This window comes from Mastigoproctus giganteus, chromosome 11 (genome assembly GCF_048544385.1).
Source record: "Mastigoproctus giganteus isolate SK-2022 chromosome 11, ASM4854438v1, whole genome shotgun sequence".
In the NCBI taxonomy this organism is placed as follows: Eukaryota; Metazoa; Arthropoda; class Arachnida; order Uropygi; family Thelyphonidae; genus Mastigoproctus; species Mastigoproctus giganteus.
The window spans coordinates 158,152,914-158,171,120 of record NC_143585.1 but is presented as its reverse complement, the minus strand read 5'-3'; the positions used below and the strand labels follow the sequence as shown (position 1 = coordinate 158,171,120).

The 18,207-nt window shown below is 37.4% G+C and overlaps 1 protein-coding gene across 1 annotated transcript in view; it reads right to left on the bottom strand.

The window, feature by feature from the left end:
* The window catches only part of LOC150078532 (tRNA-dihydrouridine(20a/20b) synthase [NAD(P)+]-like), a 199,809-nt gene that overhangs the window by 155,258 nt on the left and 26,344 nt on the right, over positions 1-18,207 (bottom strand). Inside the window, exon 2 of the mRNA XM_090384600.1 lies at positions 9,492-9,613. Within this exon, the coding sequence (XP_090240726.1) occupies positions 9,492-9,613 (122 nt within the window). The remainder of the gene's footprint in view (positions 1-9,491; positions 9,614-18,207) is intronic.

The following is an 18,207-nucleotide window of genomic DNA, read 5'->3' as shown; positions in this document are numbered from 1 at the left end:
TTAAAATCACCAAGCAAATTTACCTCACTGTTTGGAAAGTTGGAATGGAAACAGTTAAGTTTCAAAGAAAGGAAGTCAAAGAGTTCCCAAGTGATTAGTGCAGTTGGGAGAATGACAGAGAGAGGCGACAGCTGAATTGACAAAATGTGGTAGAGAAATTTTAAGCTAGAGAAGACTGAAAAGAGGAGATTCCAAATTACTAAATCTCTGACAGGGAAAATGAGAACGGACATATGCACAAGAGCTTTGAAGCATAAGGAATCATACAGCAAATAATTTGGACAACTGAGATGGGCAGTGGTTGAATCAACCGATAACTGAGATTCTGTCAGAAAAAGTACATGGGATTTAGCAGACTGTAAGTAGAAATGGACATCACTGAGATTAGAACTGAGACCACATCATATATTTGTGAAATTAACGTGGAAATGTTTGGGAGGTTTAGATCTTTTCGCAGATAAGTTTTCACAGTGTATATGAAATAATGAAATTTTTCGATATAGCATACACATGGTAAGAATATACCCAGCTCCTTGACATAATGTGACCTCAACAATGCCTCCCTGTATACACACTACTCGAACTCCCTCCAGTCACTATCTGGCAGAGTAGAAGCAGAAAGATTATGCACTAGCTGATCCAGAAGCCTCCTAGAGAGTTACCAATAAATTTGGTCCAGTGCACTAACTAGTGGCCACCCTGCAAATACCATTTTAGAGCTATACCCTCGAAATGTAAGGAAGATTGGTTCTCACCATGGTGTCCATCATAACCTCAAAAGACATCAATCATACTGCATGACTGAAGAGATGGAGGATTTACTCTGGAGACTAAACATGGGTTCCTCCACTTCAAGCCTCCAATAAGCAAAGTGCTGGTATTGCACCAGTTGTTACAGTATTGTTACCAGGCAATAATAGGAACACAAAGGAGCGGAATTCATCAGTGTGGTGTGGGCACAACACATCAACCCTGCTTACGTTGGCTCGCACCTAGGTGGTCACTCACAATGTGCTAGGTGATGTATTTCAGGACTTGCAACATGAGGGTTACACCCAGGGTTACTAACAGTCCCACCATCATGAAGGTGCAAGAAGATGATTTGGTTTTCAGCTGACCATACTTTGCTGAAATTAGGTCCACTTTACTGGAGGATCACCCAAGTATCAGTTCCATCTATGTTTTAGACTACCAAGTGGCAAGCACAGCTTGGCATATCTGAGAGGATGTCTGTAATGCCCTCAAGGACCAAGGGAAAGGAATGGGAAAGGAGAGTTTTTGCATTAAGTAAATACAAAAAACATAGGAGAATAAATCAGATCAAACCATTATGTAATGTATACATTAAATTCATTGGAATTTTCAGAGAAACCCAACTAATGCTGATGAACTTAAAAGGTTGATTGATTGATTGGGTTTGGGTTTTAATGGCGCAAAAAACTTAACAGGTATTTTACACTGAACTTTACAGATGAAAGACCCTCTGCTAAGAGGAGAAACTGCATGAGTCACTATGGCAGCATATAATTAGTGATAATTATATTAATAGATAGTACCCTGATAATGAACCTTCTAATAGATAGTATCCTGTAATTTCATTACAGGGTACTATCTATTAGAAAACTTTCAAATCTAAAGCTGCTGGATTGAGGATATATATACCCAGCAATTTTGAGGGATAGGGCAAGAGACTGCATAGAGCCATAAAGGTTAATTATGTGGGCAATCACTGGACTCAGCAGGAGTCCATTTACTTGGAAAATTTTCAACAATTACTAATCCACATTTTTTTTTTTTTTTTTTTTAGGAGCATTAGCAATTAAGGCCATACTGCTCCGGGGATATGCGGTGGTCATTCCCTGACCTTTCCGCATCCTCCGTATTTGGTGGTCACGGGCTCGAACCCTGGTCTAATCAAGAAGCATGTGCTACGCACTGCGGCTCCTGCCCACCTGGCTACGGAGGCACCCACTAATCCACAAGGGCAGTTCTAAGACACAAGTGGGTAATCACAGATCAGACAGTCAGACTTCAGTGGATGCCATGATCAAGAGTGCAATACAAGGATATCAAGAGAGAAATGGTATTTTTAAGGAAATGCAGCAGTTAGCTAATTTGAAGGAGTCACTTTCAAATAATGTAGGAAAATTATTCTAAGAGGGGGGAAGTCATTTCTGCAATATTTGAAACAGCCTCTAAATTAGTGCTCTCTGCATTAAATTTTGCAGTCAACCATCAGAGGCTGTCCATCATACAGTGGCTGTTCACACTTGTGCTCTTTAGAAGCAAGCTACAACTGTCCATGTAGTCAACCTAAAGTAACTAATATCATTTTAAATTAGATAATATCATCAATTAAGCAAATCTTCTACCATTAAAAATTCAAGGCTCTACTTGGCTGGTTTCAGAACTTACTGGTTCCATCATCAGACAGCCCTATTAGCAATTTTTTTTTTTTATGAAAACCCCAAACACAAGAGGTATTAGAACCTACAATACTTAGTACCGTGCATGGGTTGGAGGTTGAGAAAATGAGTAGATGCACTGAATCTAAATGAGTAGATCGGAAGGAAACAAGCCAAGCAGTATATTGGAAGAAAACTTCTCATTGGAAATATAACTTATGTTATGCAGATTATAAATAATGTCAGTTACTGTCAGTTACAACAGTCCACGTTGTAGTCATTCGTGAAGAGAATGTGCCCAAATGCTGTCACAGTCACACTGAAGAGACTAGTATCCCCTGATGGGTCACTGAAAAAGTTAATACAGAAGTGTTATTTTAGAAGCTGTTTCAAAAATTATTTGTATTTAACAAATACATAATTCTGTTCCACAGGAGAAGTTACTATATAAGCTGAAACATATTGGTATTAAAAGCAAGACTCTTACACAGATTGTGGTATAACCGAAGAGGAGGAGGCAGAAGATTATTTGTAGAAATTATTTGTATTTAACAAATACATAATTCTGTTCCACAGGAGAAGTTACTATACAAGCTTAAACATATTGGTATTAAAAGCAAGACTCTTACATAGACTGTGGTATAACTGAAGGGGAGGAGGCAGAAGATTGTAATTAATGGTTACTTTTCAGATTGGGCCAGCATTAACAGTAGCTCCGTAGCCGAGTGGGCAGGAGCGGGAGTGCAGTAGCACACGCTCTTTAAGTAGACCAGGATTCAAGCCCCTCACTGCTGAATACGGTCGACCTGCCAACCCGCACTGGACCAGCGTGGCAGATTATGGTCCATTTCCCTCAGCATGAATTGTTGAGGAGGCTTCCATCCTGCAGTGGGTTGATAATGGCTGCACTTTACTTTTTTTTTTTTTAACAGTAGCGATCCACCAAGGATTGGTGCTGGGTCTATTGCTTCCACTTTTCTTTAAAATGACACTGATGAAGAAGTACAGTGTCAGTGAATATAAAATGCAAGGGTGTAACGCTGGGAAATAACTTATGCATTAGGAGGAGGAGTTGAATTAAAGAAGTAAAGAGAAGAAGAGATTTAGGACTTACAATCCAGACAGACATTAGGTAGATAGGTGATGACCATGGGCTCATGCTGTCACATCAAACCTTTTCTTTCAGAGATAGGAAGGTTATAATCATCATGTATTAGACAATAGTGAGAAAACCACACTTGAAACAGCGAGTCCAAGTAGAGCAAACTTAATAGAAGAGAGCTTCTTCAAAATGTCCAAAGACAAACAATTAGATAGTATGAATCAGAGCTGTACTACTCAATATGTTCTACGTTGATAATAATATTAGTAAAATAATAAGAGGAGTTTACCTCAATATAGTACGTAGAACACTTCCGTATGATACCCTCCAGAAATTAAAACGGAAAAAACGAAAAAAATCGACAACTTACCAGTACATTAGAGTAAAATATAAATAATTAAATAATCAATTTAACACAATTCAAATCAATTTAAAACAATTAAAAATCAAATTAACGCAATTAAAAGAATCTAACGAAAATATTCAAAACGATTTTCCTTCCTGAAGCTGACAACGCTTTTCGACCGTATGTCGTGATCACAGGAATGAAAATTACTGAATCGGGTTAAACCTGATACTTAAATAGAGATTATTTGTCTTCGCGCTTGCACGTTAAGGTCCACGCATCGGAGATCAAATATGGCCGCCGAACATTAACAGAATTCTCGTGTAATTTAATTTCAATGGTTTCTGCAATTAATAGTTGCATATAATTACGTAGAACGTTAAGTATTTTGGGCTCATTAAATAAAAAAGTATGTTTTTCGTTAATGGCATGAAAGGCTAATTCTGACGCTGCTGAACGAGAAGCACGAACTGAGGCTTCATGTTGATTTACACGAATATTAAGAGAAAATCGGGTCGAACTTTGGTAAGACGAATCGCAATCACTGCAAGATATGTTGTATACCAGATCATTAATTTGTGTTGCGAACGCTGAGAGAACCGAGCGATTGTTCAGTATGGTGTCTAACTTCCGTATTGGCCTAGCTACAATTTTAAATTCGGTATCTTTAAAGAATCTGTTAAGCTGTTTGTGCCACTGTTCAACATATGGGACAGAAATAAAGTATTTTTTGATATTACTATTGTTGATTGGTGTAGTATTTTTGTATCCTATCCTTAGCTTGTACCCTAATTCGGTTTATTGTGGTAATGGAATAACCCCTGTTTAAGAATCTGCTAGTTAATATTTGTATTTCTGAGTCCAAAGCAGATTCCGTCGTTGAATATTTATAGGCATTAAGAAATTGATTAAAGATAATCGATCTTTTGTAGGTGAATGGGTGATAGCTATTATAATGTAGAAGCATACCGGTGTTTGTAGGTTTTCGATAGATGCTAAATTGTATTTTATTCGAGTCCCGGGTAAGCGTGAAATTTAGAAAGTTTAATGACTTTGTATCCGTATCCTCCCTTTCCAATGTAAATTTGAGTCTAGAATGAATATTATTAAACGAATGTAAGATGTCTTGGATAGTATTACTATCGGTAATAACTAGAACATCATCTAAATATCTCCCATAGTATGTGATACGGGTTCGAAAAGGTGTCAAATGTATCTGTTCAATCGTTTAGAGATAGATCTCTGACATTAAGCCACTCAGGCTCAAACCTATTGGTAATCCAAAAATTTGTTTGTATACCTTGTCTCGAAAGGTGATGTAGTTAGCTTCAACTAACAGTTTAATTAAGTGAAAAATTTCCTTAATAGGTAGCTTCGTATAATTAATCGGTGTCGAGTTTTTATTTAACATATCCCAAATAATATCTAATGTGTATTCAACGTTTACATTCGTATATAATGAGGTAACATCTAGTGAGAATAAATTGTCATTGTCGCCGGGTCTACAGTCTTTAAGCTTATTAAATAATGTATCGTAGTTCTTAATCCCAAATTGTATTACCTGTCTAAAGGATTTTATAATGTTATATACATGTGTGGCTAAGGATGAAAATGCCGAGTTCCTGTAGGAAACAATAGGTCAAATAGGAAACCCAGTCTTGTGTAATTTTACCTGACCGAAAAGTGCAGGAATATTGTATGTTCTGGACTTCAATTCCTTTAACTGAACCATAGTAATGTAGTCGTTTTTTCGATATGTGGTTAACGTTTTATTGTATTGATTGACCAAATTGGTAAACAGTGCCGGGTCTACTTCACGATAAGTGGAGGTATCTGACACAACTGAATCTAACTTATTAATATAATCATGTTTATCTAGTATCACCACTGTATCTCCTTTATCTGCCCTCTGTATAATAATGTCCTTATTTCCCCGAAGTTCTCGTAAAGCTGAACTGTCGTGTGTATTCAATTTAGGAAGTCGCGTTTCTTTTATGTTATTCACTACTTGGTTAACTTGTTGAATAAATACATCTTTTTGTGGAGCATTACGAACTCCAAATTCAATATTAATTACGCATTGTTTTTTAGGCAGTTTTTGAGGTGGTAAATTCATTCATAATATTCATTCTAGGCTCAAATTTACATTGGAAAGGGAGGATACGGATACAAAGTCATTAAACTTTCTAAATTTCACGCTTACCCGGGACTCGAATAAAATACAATTTAGCATCTATCGAAAACCTACAAACACCGGTATGCTTCTACATTATAATAGCTATCACCCATTCACCTACAAAAGATCGATTATCTTTAATCAATTTCTTAATGCCTATAAATATTCAACGACGGAATCTGCTTTGGACTCAGAAATACAAATATTAACTAGCAGATTCTTAAACAGGGGTTATTCCATTACCACAATAAACCGAATTAGGGTACAAGCTAAGGATAGGATACAAAAATACTACACCAATCAACAATAGTAATATCAAAAAATACTTTATTTCTGTCCCATATGTTGAACAGTGGCACAAACAGCTTAACAGATTCTTTAAAGATACCGAATTTAAAATTGTAGCTAGGCCAATACGGAAGTTACACACTACACTGAACAATCGCTTGGTTCTTTCAGCGTTCGCAACACAAATTAATGATCTGGTATACAACATATCTTGCGGTGATTGCATTAGCATTAGCAGAGGCATTTGATGCAAGAAAGCAAGCTTATGCAGCATCAGCCAAAAAAAAAAAAAAAAAAACCCACTTCCACTTCACCCCTCTGTTTGTTCAAAATACCTTCCAGCTGAGCCTTAAACTTATTTAGGCTATCAACCTCCACCACAAGGGATGGAAGTCTGTTCCACCAACCAACCACCCGCTGGCTAAAGGCAAATTTCCGCACGTCTATCCTACATCTGTCTTTCCTCAATTTGAATTTATGCCCTCTCAGGTGATTTTTCTGAGCTAGAGGAAGAATCCCATCAGCATTGAGCATGCTTAAACCATTCAAGGCTTTATACACCTCTATCAGATCACCTCGCTGGTGCCTAGTCTCCAGACATTGTAATTTGCAAAACTTAAGCCTTTCTTCGTAAGAGCACCCCTTTGTTCCATTCACTAATCTTGTTGCCCTTCTCTGTACTCGTTCCAGCAGCTCTACATCCTTCTTGAAATGAGGCCTCCAGACCTGTATACAGTACTCTAGGTGTGGCCTGACCATCGCCTTATAAAATGGAATAATCACCTCCTTATCCCTGCTGGAAAAGTTCCTGTATATCATTGACAATACTCCATGAGCTACTCTTGCACCCGTCTGCACTGCTCAGAGAACTTCATATCTGCCTGCACAACCACCCCCAAGTCCCTTTCATTCTCTACCACTGTCAGTGTAGTACCACAGAGTTGATACGTTGCTCTGGGGTTGCTGTTTCCCATGTGTAGTACTTTACATTTGTCAATGTTAAACTTCATTTGCCATCTCTCAGCCCATCTGCTCAACCTTTCCAGATCCTGTTGCAGCAGCATAGTGTCAGTAGTGTCCTTAACAACCCTGCCAACCTTTGTATCGTCTGCAAACTTGGACATTAAGCCCGATATACCATCATCAATATCATTTATAAATACAGAAAACAATAATGGACCCAATACTGAGCCCTGAGGGACTCCACTAATAACATCAGTCCACGATGAGCAGTGCCCATTGATTACCACTCTCTGTCTTCTCCCCCTCAACCACCCCTTTATCCATAGCAGCAATTTGCCTCCAATGTCACACTGCTCCAATTTGTGTAGCAGTCTTCCATGTGCAACAGTATCAAAAGCCTTTCTAAGATCCAAGTATATAATATCAAAGTTATTCCCTGCATCCAGTTCTTTTGTGACTGCATCATAGTATCCAATCAAGTTGGTCAGGCAAGACTTCCCCTTAACAAAACCATGCTGTGTCTGAGCTATAACTGAAGTCTTGTCTAAATGATCCTGCAGTGCTCCTTTAACCAGTGCCTCCATTAATTTTCCTGGAACAGAAGGTAAGCTCACAGGTCTATAATTACTTGTGTCAGCCTTTGATTCTCCTTTGTGAATTGGGGTCACATTTGCACATTTCCAGTCTATGGGTACCTCCCCTGAGTCCAAGGAAGCTCTCATAATTATGGCTAAGGGTTTGCTTACTTCCTTTGCTGCCTCCTTTAATATAACTGGATAGATCCCATCCACCCCGGGTGCCTTTCTTGTGTTTATCTTCAACAGTTTCTCCTCCACTTTACTCCCAGTTATTTCAAGCGATTTGTGTTACCAAGGTTCGACCCGATTTTCTCTTAATATTCGTGTAAATCAACATGAAGCCTCAGTTCGTGCTTCTCGTTCAGCAGCGTCAGAATTAGCCTTTCATGCCATTAACGAAAAACATACTTTATTTAACGAGCCCAAAATACTTAACGTTCAACGTAATTATATGCAAATATTAATTGCAGAAACTGTTGAAATTAAATTACACGAGAATTCTGTTAATGTTCGGCGGCCATATTTGATCTCCGATGTGTGGACCTTTATGCGCATGCACGAAGACAAATAATCTCTATTTAAGTATCAGGTTTAACCCGATTCGGTAATTTTCATTCCTGTGATCACAACATACGGTCGAAAAGCGTTGTCAGCTTCAGGAAAGAAAATCGTTTGGAATATTTTCGTTAGATTCTTTTAATTGCGTTAATTTGATTTTTAATTGTTTTAAATTGATTTGAATTGTGTTAAATTGATTAATTATATATATTTTACTCTAATGTACTGGTAAGTTGTCGATTTTTTCGTTTTTTCCGTTTTAATTTCTGGAGGGTATCATACGGAAGTGTTCTACGTACTATATTGAGGTAAACTCCTCTTATTATTTTACTAAAGACAAACAATGCACTTGGTAAAACTGACAAAACAAGGCAACTACACAAGAAACACTTTGAATGTGTTAGCTTACACAAGAGGCAAAGGCCATATATTGTGGGCGCAGCTAGATTACTGCACAGCTTCATTACCTTTAATAACCATATGAAACCAGCTATAAGGATCCCTGATTCTTCCTCCCCACAGTAGAGGACCTTTTAGTATGGAAAATTTGACCCTGCTATTTTAGAAGGGTCAAATTTTTATAGTTATAAATGTAAAGCTAGAGCCATAAATTCAAACTGCAGGAGATGAAATACAGGCTGGATTGTAAGAAGATTTTTTGTTTAAGCCAGGGACTACTGATTACTGGAATAACTTGCCTCCATGAGAATCTATGGCAAACAACTTAGGGAAATTCTAAGGTCAGTTCAGAACTTTAGCAAGGAGAGATACACTTCAGGTATCTGTCTGTCTGTGTGTGCTGTGTGTGCACGTGTTCAGCTAGTGCAGCAAAAGCTTAGGATTATTAGGATTATTAAGAAGGTAAAGGAAGCCTTAAAATTATTAAGGCTTCCTTTACCATGTGGCTAATCCTATAGCAGTGTGAAAAACAAAAAAGTGGGAAGAGAAGTGAGAGGCCTTGCACTGCCTGTTATTTTTCTCCCTTCACTCTGTACAAGTCCACTCTTACTTTTCTGCAAATAATGGTTCCACAAAAGAAGAAATAAATCTTGCACAGGAAAAAGGCTCAACTTACAGAAACTGGTTACAAACTCTACATTTCGAGCCTTCAATGAGCAGGTGAATGATTTTGACACAATCATTGGGGTAAATGCAATGTCACATCCATACTGTCTTACTAATGTTCGAAAAGATAACCTAGAAGAAAGTCAATATTATATAAAAAAATTATTTAAGTTACTTTGTGCAGTATATCAATAACAGCACACTAATAACAACCTTTATAAACTAGTAATATATATATTATTTTTATGCCATGGATAATAAATATAAAAATTCATGTTGGATAGCAATCTGTTTTAAAGTTTACAATGCAAAAATAATCATATGGGGTAAGAAATATAGCAAATTATGGCTCTAGTTTTGCAAAGAAGCAAAGTTTAATGAGAATTTTGTTGGGTACTGCGTGGTATATGTTGGTGTGTTGTTTGTATTGTTCATCCGGCCACTTAGTTATTGGGACGCACAATCACCATGGAATCTGGGAAGGCACCTCCCAGAATCCGTCCATGGCATGAGGATCTGGGTCGGGACAGTAGATGCAACATGGTACAGCAAAGCTGAGAGGCTGTAGTGAGAGCATGAATGCCTATGGAAAGAGATATAGGCTGAGGATGGAATTCTCCACCTGAGGTAGTACAAGCGGACATTATTTTATCAGCAAACTTTTTTATATCAGGTACAGAGTGAAGCTTTCCATAGCTGATGGTGATCATAATCTGCTATTAAATTATGAAATGTAAGTGACTGAACCCTGCCTGGTAGGACTACAGGCCTATTCATGCTGGAATGTACATTAAAATACATTTATTCAAACAGCACATCCTTCAACAGCACAGACTACATCTACTGGTGAATGCAACTACTTTGGCCACTTAAATGTCCATTTATACTACATCAGGTGCAGAATAACATCCTCAGCCTGTACCACCAGCTCCTCAAGCCATGGAAGGAGGCTGGGAAGTGCCTCTCTTGGTAATAACACCTCCCAGTAACCAAATGGCCAGATGAACAAAAACAATAAACCAACACATAACAATGTACACAACACAATTTGTATTCATCTGACTTTGCAATCTTGATTCTTCAGTGCCATTAAATGCAGTTTTATGGGAAGCAACTGATATCCATGTAACAAACATGCTATATTTGTTACATGGATCTACACTATTTGTTACACTATTAAATACACTTAATGATTTTAAAAAATAGCAACACCTGGCTAATATACTTAGCCCCAACAAATGACAAGGTCCTTCTGTTTGGATCTAGTTACTGTCAAAGCTAGTTTTTCCACTTAGCAAAATATCTTTTTCCACTAAGCATGACTTTTGTGGATTTATTGCAGGATCGTTTTCTACAGCAACATGTTCGAGGAGCAACCAGAAGGAGAAATACTCTTGATCTGATTATCAGCAGATTATTTGTACATTCTAGGTGACAGTGATCACAGTGTACTGATGTGGGATTTATTTAAAGATGTAACTACCATCAAGGGAAAGGTTTTTGTTTTAGTAAAGGTAACTATAGTGGTCTCAGCCTATTTTTAAATTCTATACAGTGAGATCAACTGATGTAAAAAAACAGAGAATTCTAAATGGGAAGGCTTCAAGGAAGTTACTAGGCTTTTCATACCAACTAAGAAATACTGTTCAAGATTTACACCTAAATGGATGTCAAATTAACTAATGAGGATCATGGTAGAGAAGAAAAATGCATGGGATGCATATAAATTATCAGATGACACAAAAGCCTAAGGCAAATATAAGATAGTCTGTAACCAATTTCACAAAGGAGATTAGGCAAGCAAAGGCCGATTATGAGAAATCTGTGGCAAAGGATACAAAGAAAAACAACTAAGACTTCTTTAGTTATGTAAACTTTAGAAGGAAGCGAATGAATCGGATTGCTCCATGTGACATTGGTGGTTCGACTATTGATCCTGCTCAGACAGCTGACAAATTGAATGAGTATTTTGCATCTACATTCACACATGAGGAATTCTGTAAGAAAGGGGAGAACAAGTTCACTAAACTCTAACAGGGAGCTAAATGATTTTGTAATAACAAAGCAAAGTGGAGGGGAAATTGTTGAAGCTAAACATAAAGGCACCTGGGGCAGATAGAATCTATCGTTATACTGACGGAGGCAGCGAGGGAAGTAAGAAAACAATTAGCCATAATTATGAGAGCATCCTTAGATTCAGGGGAAGACCCCATGGAATGGAGATGTGCAAATGTACCCACAATTCACAAAGGGGGTTCAAAGAGTGACAAATAATTATAGACCTGCTAGTTTTAATTTCTGTTCCTGGGAAAATAATGGAGTCAATGGTTAAAGAAGTAAGGCAGGATCACCTACACAAGACTGCAGTAATAGTTCAGACACAGCATGGGTTTGTTAAGGGAAAGTCTTGTCTGACAAATTTGATTGGATACTACAATGTGGTCACAAAGGAATTGGATGCAAAGAATAATTTTGATATCATATACTTGGATTTCAGGAAAGCTTTTGATACTGTTACACATGGAAGACTGCAGTGCAAATTGGAGCAGTATAGCATTAAAGGTAAGTTGCTACAACGGATAAAGAGATGGTTGAGTGGGTGATAGCAGAGAGTAGTAATAAATGAACACTGCTCTACGTGGACTAATGTTATTAGTGGAGTCCCCCATTGTCTGGTGCTGGGCCCATTGTTTTTTTTGTGTATTTATCAATGATATCGATGAAGGTATATCAGGCTTAATATCCAAATTTGCAGATGATACAATGGTTGGCGGGGTTGTTAATGAAAACGGTTGGCGGGATTGTTAATGATAATATGCTATTGCAACAGGATCTATAAAAGTTAAGCAGATGGGCTCATAAGAGGTAACTGAAGTTTAACATTGACATATGCAAAGTACTATATATGGGTATGCAGTAACCCAAGAGAAACATACTGTGTGGTACTGCATTCAGGGAGGTGGAGAATGAAAAATATCTAGGGATAATTGTGCAGTCAGATATGAAGTTCTCTGAGAAGTGCAGATGGGCTGCCAGAGCAGGTCATGTAGTTTTGTCAATGATATACAGGAATTTTGCTAGCAGAGACAAGGAGGACCTTGTCTCCGCTAGCAAAATTATTCCTTAGTATAAGGCCACACCTTGAATACTGTGTACAGGTCTTGAGGCGTCATTTTAGGAAAGATGTAGAGTTGCTAGAACAAGTACAAAGAAGGGCAACAAGATTGGTGAGAGGAATAAGGGGAGGAGCAGGTCATAGAGTTTTGTCAATGATATATAGGAATTTTCCATAAAGCAATGGTCAGTATACACCTTGAGTACTGTGTACTGGTCTGGAGGCCTCATTTTAGGAAGGATGTTGAGTTGCTAGAAGGAATACAGAGATGGGCAACAAGATTGGTGAGAATAACAAAGGGGTGCTCTTTCCAAGAGGCTTAACTCCTGCAAGTTGCAGCATCTGGACACTAGGCACCTGCGAGGTGATTTGACTGAGATGTCATCATCATCACATTAGCCATTTTCTATCCACTGCAGGCTGAAGGCCTCTCCAGCAACTTTCCAGTTCCTTCTGTTTTGTGCAATGGCCATCCATTTATTATCCACAAACTCATGAATTTCATCTGCCCATCTCCGTTGTTGTCTACCAGGTTTTCTTCTAGCTCCTCTTGGGTACCATTCTATTATTTTCTTAGTTCATCTGTCATCATGTCTTCAAGCTATGTGTCCTGCCCAAGACCATTTTAATTCTTTAGTTTTGATAAGAATGTCCCTTACTGGAGTTTGCTGCCTAATCCATGTATTTCTCTTCTTATCTAACAGTCTGATTCCCAATATAATTCATTCCATTCTTCGCTGTGTAGTTCTCAGCTTCTCTTCCATTCTTTTGGTGAGTGCCCAAGTTTCACTTCCATAAGTCATGGTGGGGAGTATATATTGGTTCAATATTTTATGTTTCAGACAAATTGGGATATTGCTCCTCAGTATGTGACTATATTTCCTGAATGCTATCAATCCAAAATTTATTGTTCTCTTGACTTCCAGCCATTTATCATTATTACAGCTAATGACTTGTCCCAGATAAGTATATGACTCCACCTTTTCAATTACTGCCCCTTCAATCATTATATCCCTTTCTGTGGCATACTTGTTCATCTTTACTTTTGTTTTAGCCATATTCATCTTTAGTCCAAAATCCTTACTAACTCTGCATAACTGATTAAGATTTTCCTCTAATTCTTTGGGATCGTGGCTTATGACCACAACGTCATCTGCAAATCGTAAATGGTTTGGGTACTCTCCATTCACATTGACTCCTTTCGGCGACCAGTCTTATCTTATGAAAGCATCCTCAAGGGCAGCAGTAAACAACTTGGGAGATATTGTGTTCGATCTCCTTATCGAACTCCTTTCTCAATTTTAAATTTACTTTCTTTGTCTAGTCTAATAAAGGAGGTAGCATTCTCATATATTTTCTTCAAGATCATAATATATGGGGTATCTATGCCTTGTCTTTCCCGTGCCCGAAACATTGCTTTATGCTGTATGGAGTCAAATGCCTTTTCATAATCCACAAATGCCAGACATAATGGTGTTTTATATTCATTTGCTTTCTCCATTAGCTGTGACATTACGTGAAGGTGATCCATCGTTCAGAATCCTGTCCTAAAGCCAGCTTGCTCTTTCGGTTGATTCTCATCAAGTATTCTTTCTAATCTGTTAGTAATGACCCTTGTGAACAACTTGTAGATGTGGGATAACAAGCTAATTGGTCTATAATTTCCAATTTCTGATTTATCTCCTTTCTTATGCAGCAAAACTATGATTGCATTATTCCACTCCTCAGGCGTCACACCTTTTCTAATGCATTTTGTGAAGAGTCTTGCCAGTTTTTGCGTCATGTCTCTTTCTCCAAATTTTAATAACTCTACAGTAACTTCATCTTCCCCCTGAGACGTACTGATTCTTCATTTTCTTCAATGCACATGTTATACCTCATCAGGTATGTTGTATGTGTTACTAATTTGCGATCCATCTTCCCCACTGCTGTCATCATTCCCTCGCTCCTTGTATAACTCTTTATAGTAGTCTTCTGCTATTTGAATTATGCCTTCTCTGCTATTTATAAGTACACCATCGCTATTCTTCAGTTTCATTTGTCTTTCTGTATTACTGCTCATGGCTGCTGATTTAAATCCTTTGTTTTCGCTTAATGCTTGTTCTACTTTTCTTGTGTTAAATTTTCTTATGTCCTCTCTGAGTCTCTTTCTAATGGCTTTGCATAACTCAGTATACTCAATTTTCTCCTTGTCAATGTTTTTCTTGCTCTTCATTGTCATCTTCGGTTCATCATGACAAGTGAGGTGTATAAGGCTTTAAATTGTTTGTGCAAGCTCAATGCTGATGGGATTCTTCCTCTTGCTCAGAATAATCGCCTGAGGGGGCATAAATTCCAATTGAGGAAGGACAGTTGTAGGATGGATGTGTGGAAGTTTGTCTTTAGCCAGTGGGTGGTTGATTGTTGGAACAAACTTCCATCTGTTGTTGTTAGAAGTTGATAGATTAAATAGATTCAAGGCAGAATTAGACAAACATTTGGAGCGAGTTGATGGGTGAAATAAGGTTTTTTGCATCAGCTTGCTTTCTTGCATCACGTGCCTATGCTAATGCTAAGTTTTTCAAATTACAGTGTCTGGAGACTAGGTACCTGTGAAGTGATCTGACTGAGGCGTATAAGGTGTTGAATGGTTTGAGCATGCTCAATGCTGATGGGATTCTTCCTCTTGCTCAGAATAATCGCCTGAGAGGACATAAATTCAAATTGGAGAAAGACAGTTGTGCAGAAGTTTGCCTTTAGCCAGCGGGTGGTCAATTGCTGCAACAAACTTCTATCATTGTAGAAGTTGATAGCTTAAATAGATTCAAGGTAGAACTAGGCAAACATTTGGAGCAAGTGGATGGGTGAAGTGAGAAGGTTTTTTTTTTTTTTTTTTGGCTGATGCTGTATACACTTGCTTACTTGCGTCATAAGCCTTTACTCATGCTATTTCATCTGAAGTCAAAAATGAAGTTATGTAATGCATTTATATAATTCACAAATATTGGTTTATTCAGAATAATTTAAATTACTTCATGAGTCATAAAATTTTATTATAAATAACAGGAATATTTTCAGTTATTATATTTTAAGGACTCAACAAATTATTTAACCCGAGGGTCATGCAAAACCTCAATCTGGTGCTGCATGAATAACAAACTATGCCCTAGTCCCAGACTTTAATTTCTGTTTGACCAAGATTTATCCATATTTTAAATGTTATATATGTTTATTATTCCTAGATCACTACAAGACACACAAAGGTGCTTACGTAGCTTAAACTTGTTTTTAAGCTTATTATTAAAAAAAAAAATTTATTTTTAGCTTTTCTGTTAAACTAAAAATAGTGAAAAATTATTCATTTTATAAGCAACAATGGCTGGAATTAAACTACATTATGGGACCCTATATTCAGAATCCAGAAATCTGGAAGGATCTAAAATCCAGGACTAACAACATCCTCTTTTTTTTTTAAACTGGTATTTTTAAAATCCAATTATGTGATGTCAACCATTTTTTCATGAAATTTTAAGGGTTGCTAAGTTTATTTGATAAATAACATTTCTTTTTATTTACTGGAGTAACTACATTCAATAAGCATGTAAATTATTAAACTTAATAAGCATGTCAGTTACTGAATTTTATACGAATTCTCCTGTTCATTGTGGCTATTTATGGCCTTTTCTTGATGATTCCAGTTGATTGATTTATGAAAATGGTAAAATGCGCCTTGAAGGTTTTATACAGCAGTTCTGTTTGTGCTTGTATTTTGCTGGAAATAATTTACAAGGATCAAGGCATGTGTATAGCTTAATACAAGGATAACATTTGATTTCATATATGGTTATAGAAGTTTATTTCATTGAGGAACTGAAAACATCTGTTATATTTTTTCTGTCTTCCAATATGGTTTAGAGAGTGAAGGAGTGATGTTTGGTTATTAACTCTTTAAAACAGTTTCGGTGCTCCGCTGCAAAAGCTGGACAAGTAATTGGTACATGTTCCACTGTTTGTTGTGTGTGGCAGGTAGGACATTGAGAGGGATCCTCTCCTTGCAAGAGATAACAGTGGCTGAAATGAGTGTGTCCTATTCTTAACCTTGCAAGTATCACTTTGTCATGTCTGTGTCCTGGATTTCCATGGTTGGAGTAGACTTTTAATTTGATGCAGTTTGTTATTGGTTAAGACTTGCCATTGCTGTTGCCAGTGATGTATCCCAATGTGATGAATAACTTGTGTGTAGTTAGAGAAAGGGATATATTTTGATGCAGAATTATTGCTGTTAGCTTCTTTAGCAGCTCTGTCTGCTTGTTCATTATCATATATTCTACATGACTTGGGATCCAGCAAAATCTAATATTACGACTCCGTTCAAGGAGTTTGGATATTCTATATTAAATTTGCTGTTGTAGTGGATGTTTGTTGGATTTGATATTTTGTATTGTCATCATGGAGCTAAGGGAGTCAGTGAAAATGATGCTGTTTATGGGAACTTGTATATTCGATTTGGTTTAGTGCTAACATAATGGCTTGCAGATCTGCAGTATAAATGCTATATAGTCTTTTGGGAGTTTTTGGGTCAATGTGTCTGAAAAGTAAACCGCTGCTCCCACATGAGATCAATTTTTGAGCCATCTGTATATATAAAAAAGCAGTGATCTGAAAATTGTGATGAGTCCAGTAGTCCCATAGATCCAGTAGATTATGGTCAAGGATCCTTCCATCATAAATAGTTCACCTTCCATGTGAAACATCTGTGTTATGGCTGTGTTTCATGGCACATTTTTGCAACTTACTGCACTTGTTGGTAATGGCAAAGTGATGTGTCAAATTTTTACGATAGACAAGAGGAAGTTTTCAACTTCTGTTCCTCTATGTCAATGTTCCTCAACCTGTGTGCCACGCTTCAGGTGTGCCTCAGAAAATGCAAATAAAAAATTTGTTTATTTAAACTGCACCAATCACAGCCCCTTCTAGCAGTCAATGTGATGTCATGTTTTTATTCCTAGTACTAGATCTATTCACCCATAATTGATGCCGCCAACTCAGACCAATTATAACTATAAAAGTAAGTGAAATAAAATTACAAATAAAACAAAATTAAAAAGTAAAATCAACTGCAAAGTATAGATTAAAATCATTAAACCCATACTACCGTAAAACTGAATAAAATTACAAATAAAATAAAATAAATAAGCAAATCAACTGTAAAGAATAGATTAAAATCATTTAACCCATACTACTATAAAACTGAAGCTTTTGGCAGCATCTGCTACCTTCCTCAACATAAGTAGTGCTGCATCAACAATTCATTATAAAGCACTAAGCCTTCCCAGCAGACAGGATGTACTATGTTCCACTGTTTGTGGTACCTGTGCATACTCCATTTCCCATATGGCATCCCTATCCAGGATAATAGACTCAAATATTACATTAATCCTACAACCCTTATCCCTATTCAAGCTAAGATCACCCAAGGAACAAATCCTTAAGCTCTCCAGTCACTTCCAGTTCCAGAAACCCTCTACCTTATCTGTAATTACAGCTCCTTTGGCTGTTATACCATGCCCGGTTTCCCAGGCATGTTCCGCCACGGCCGACCCCAAGACATTAGCTAACCTAAGCACTCTAC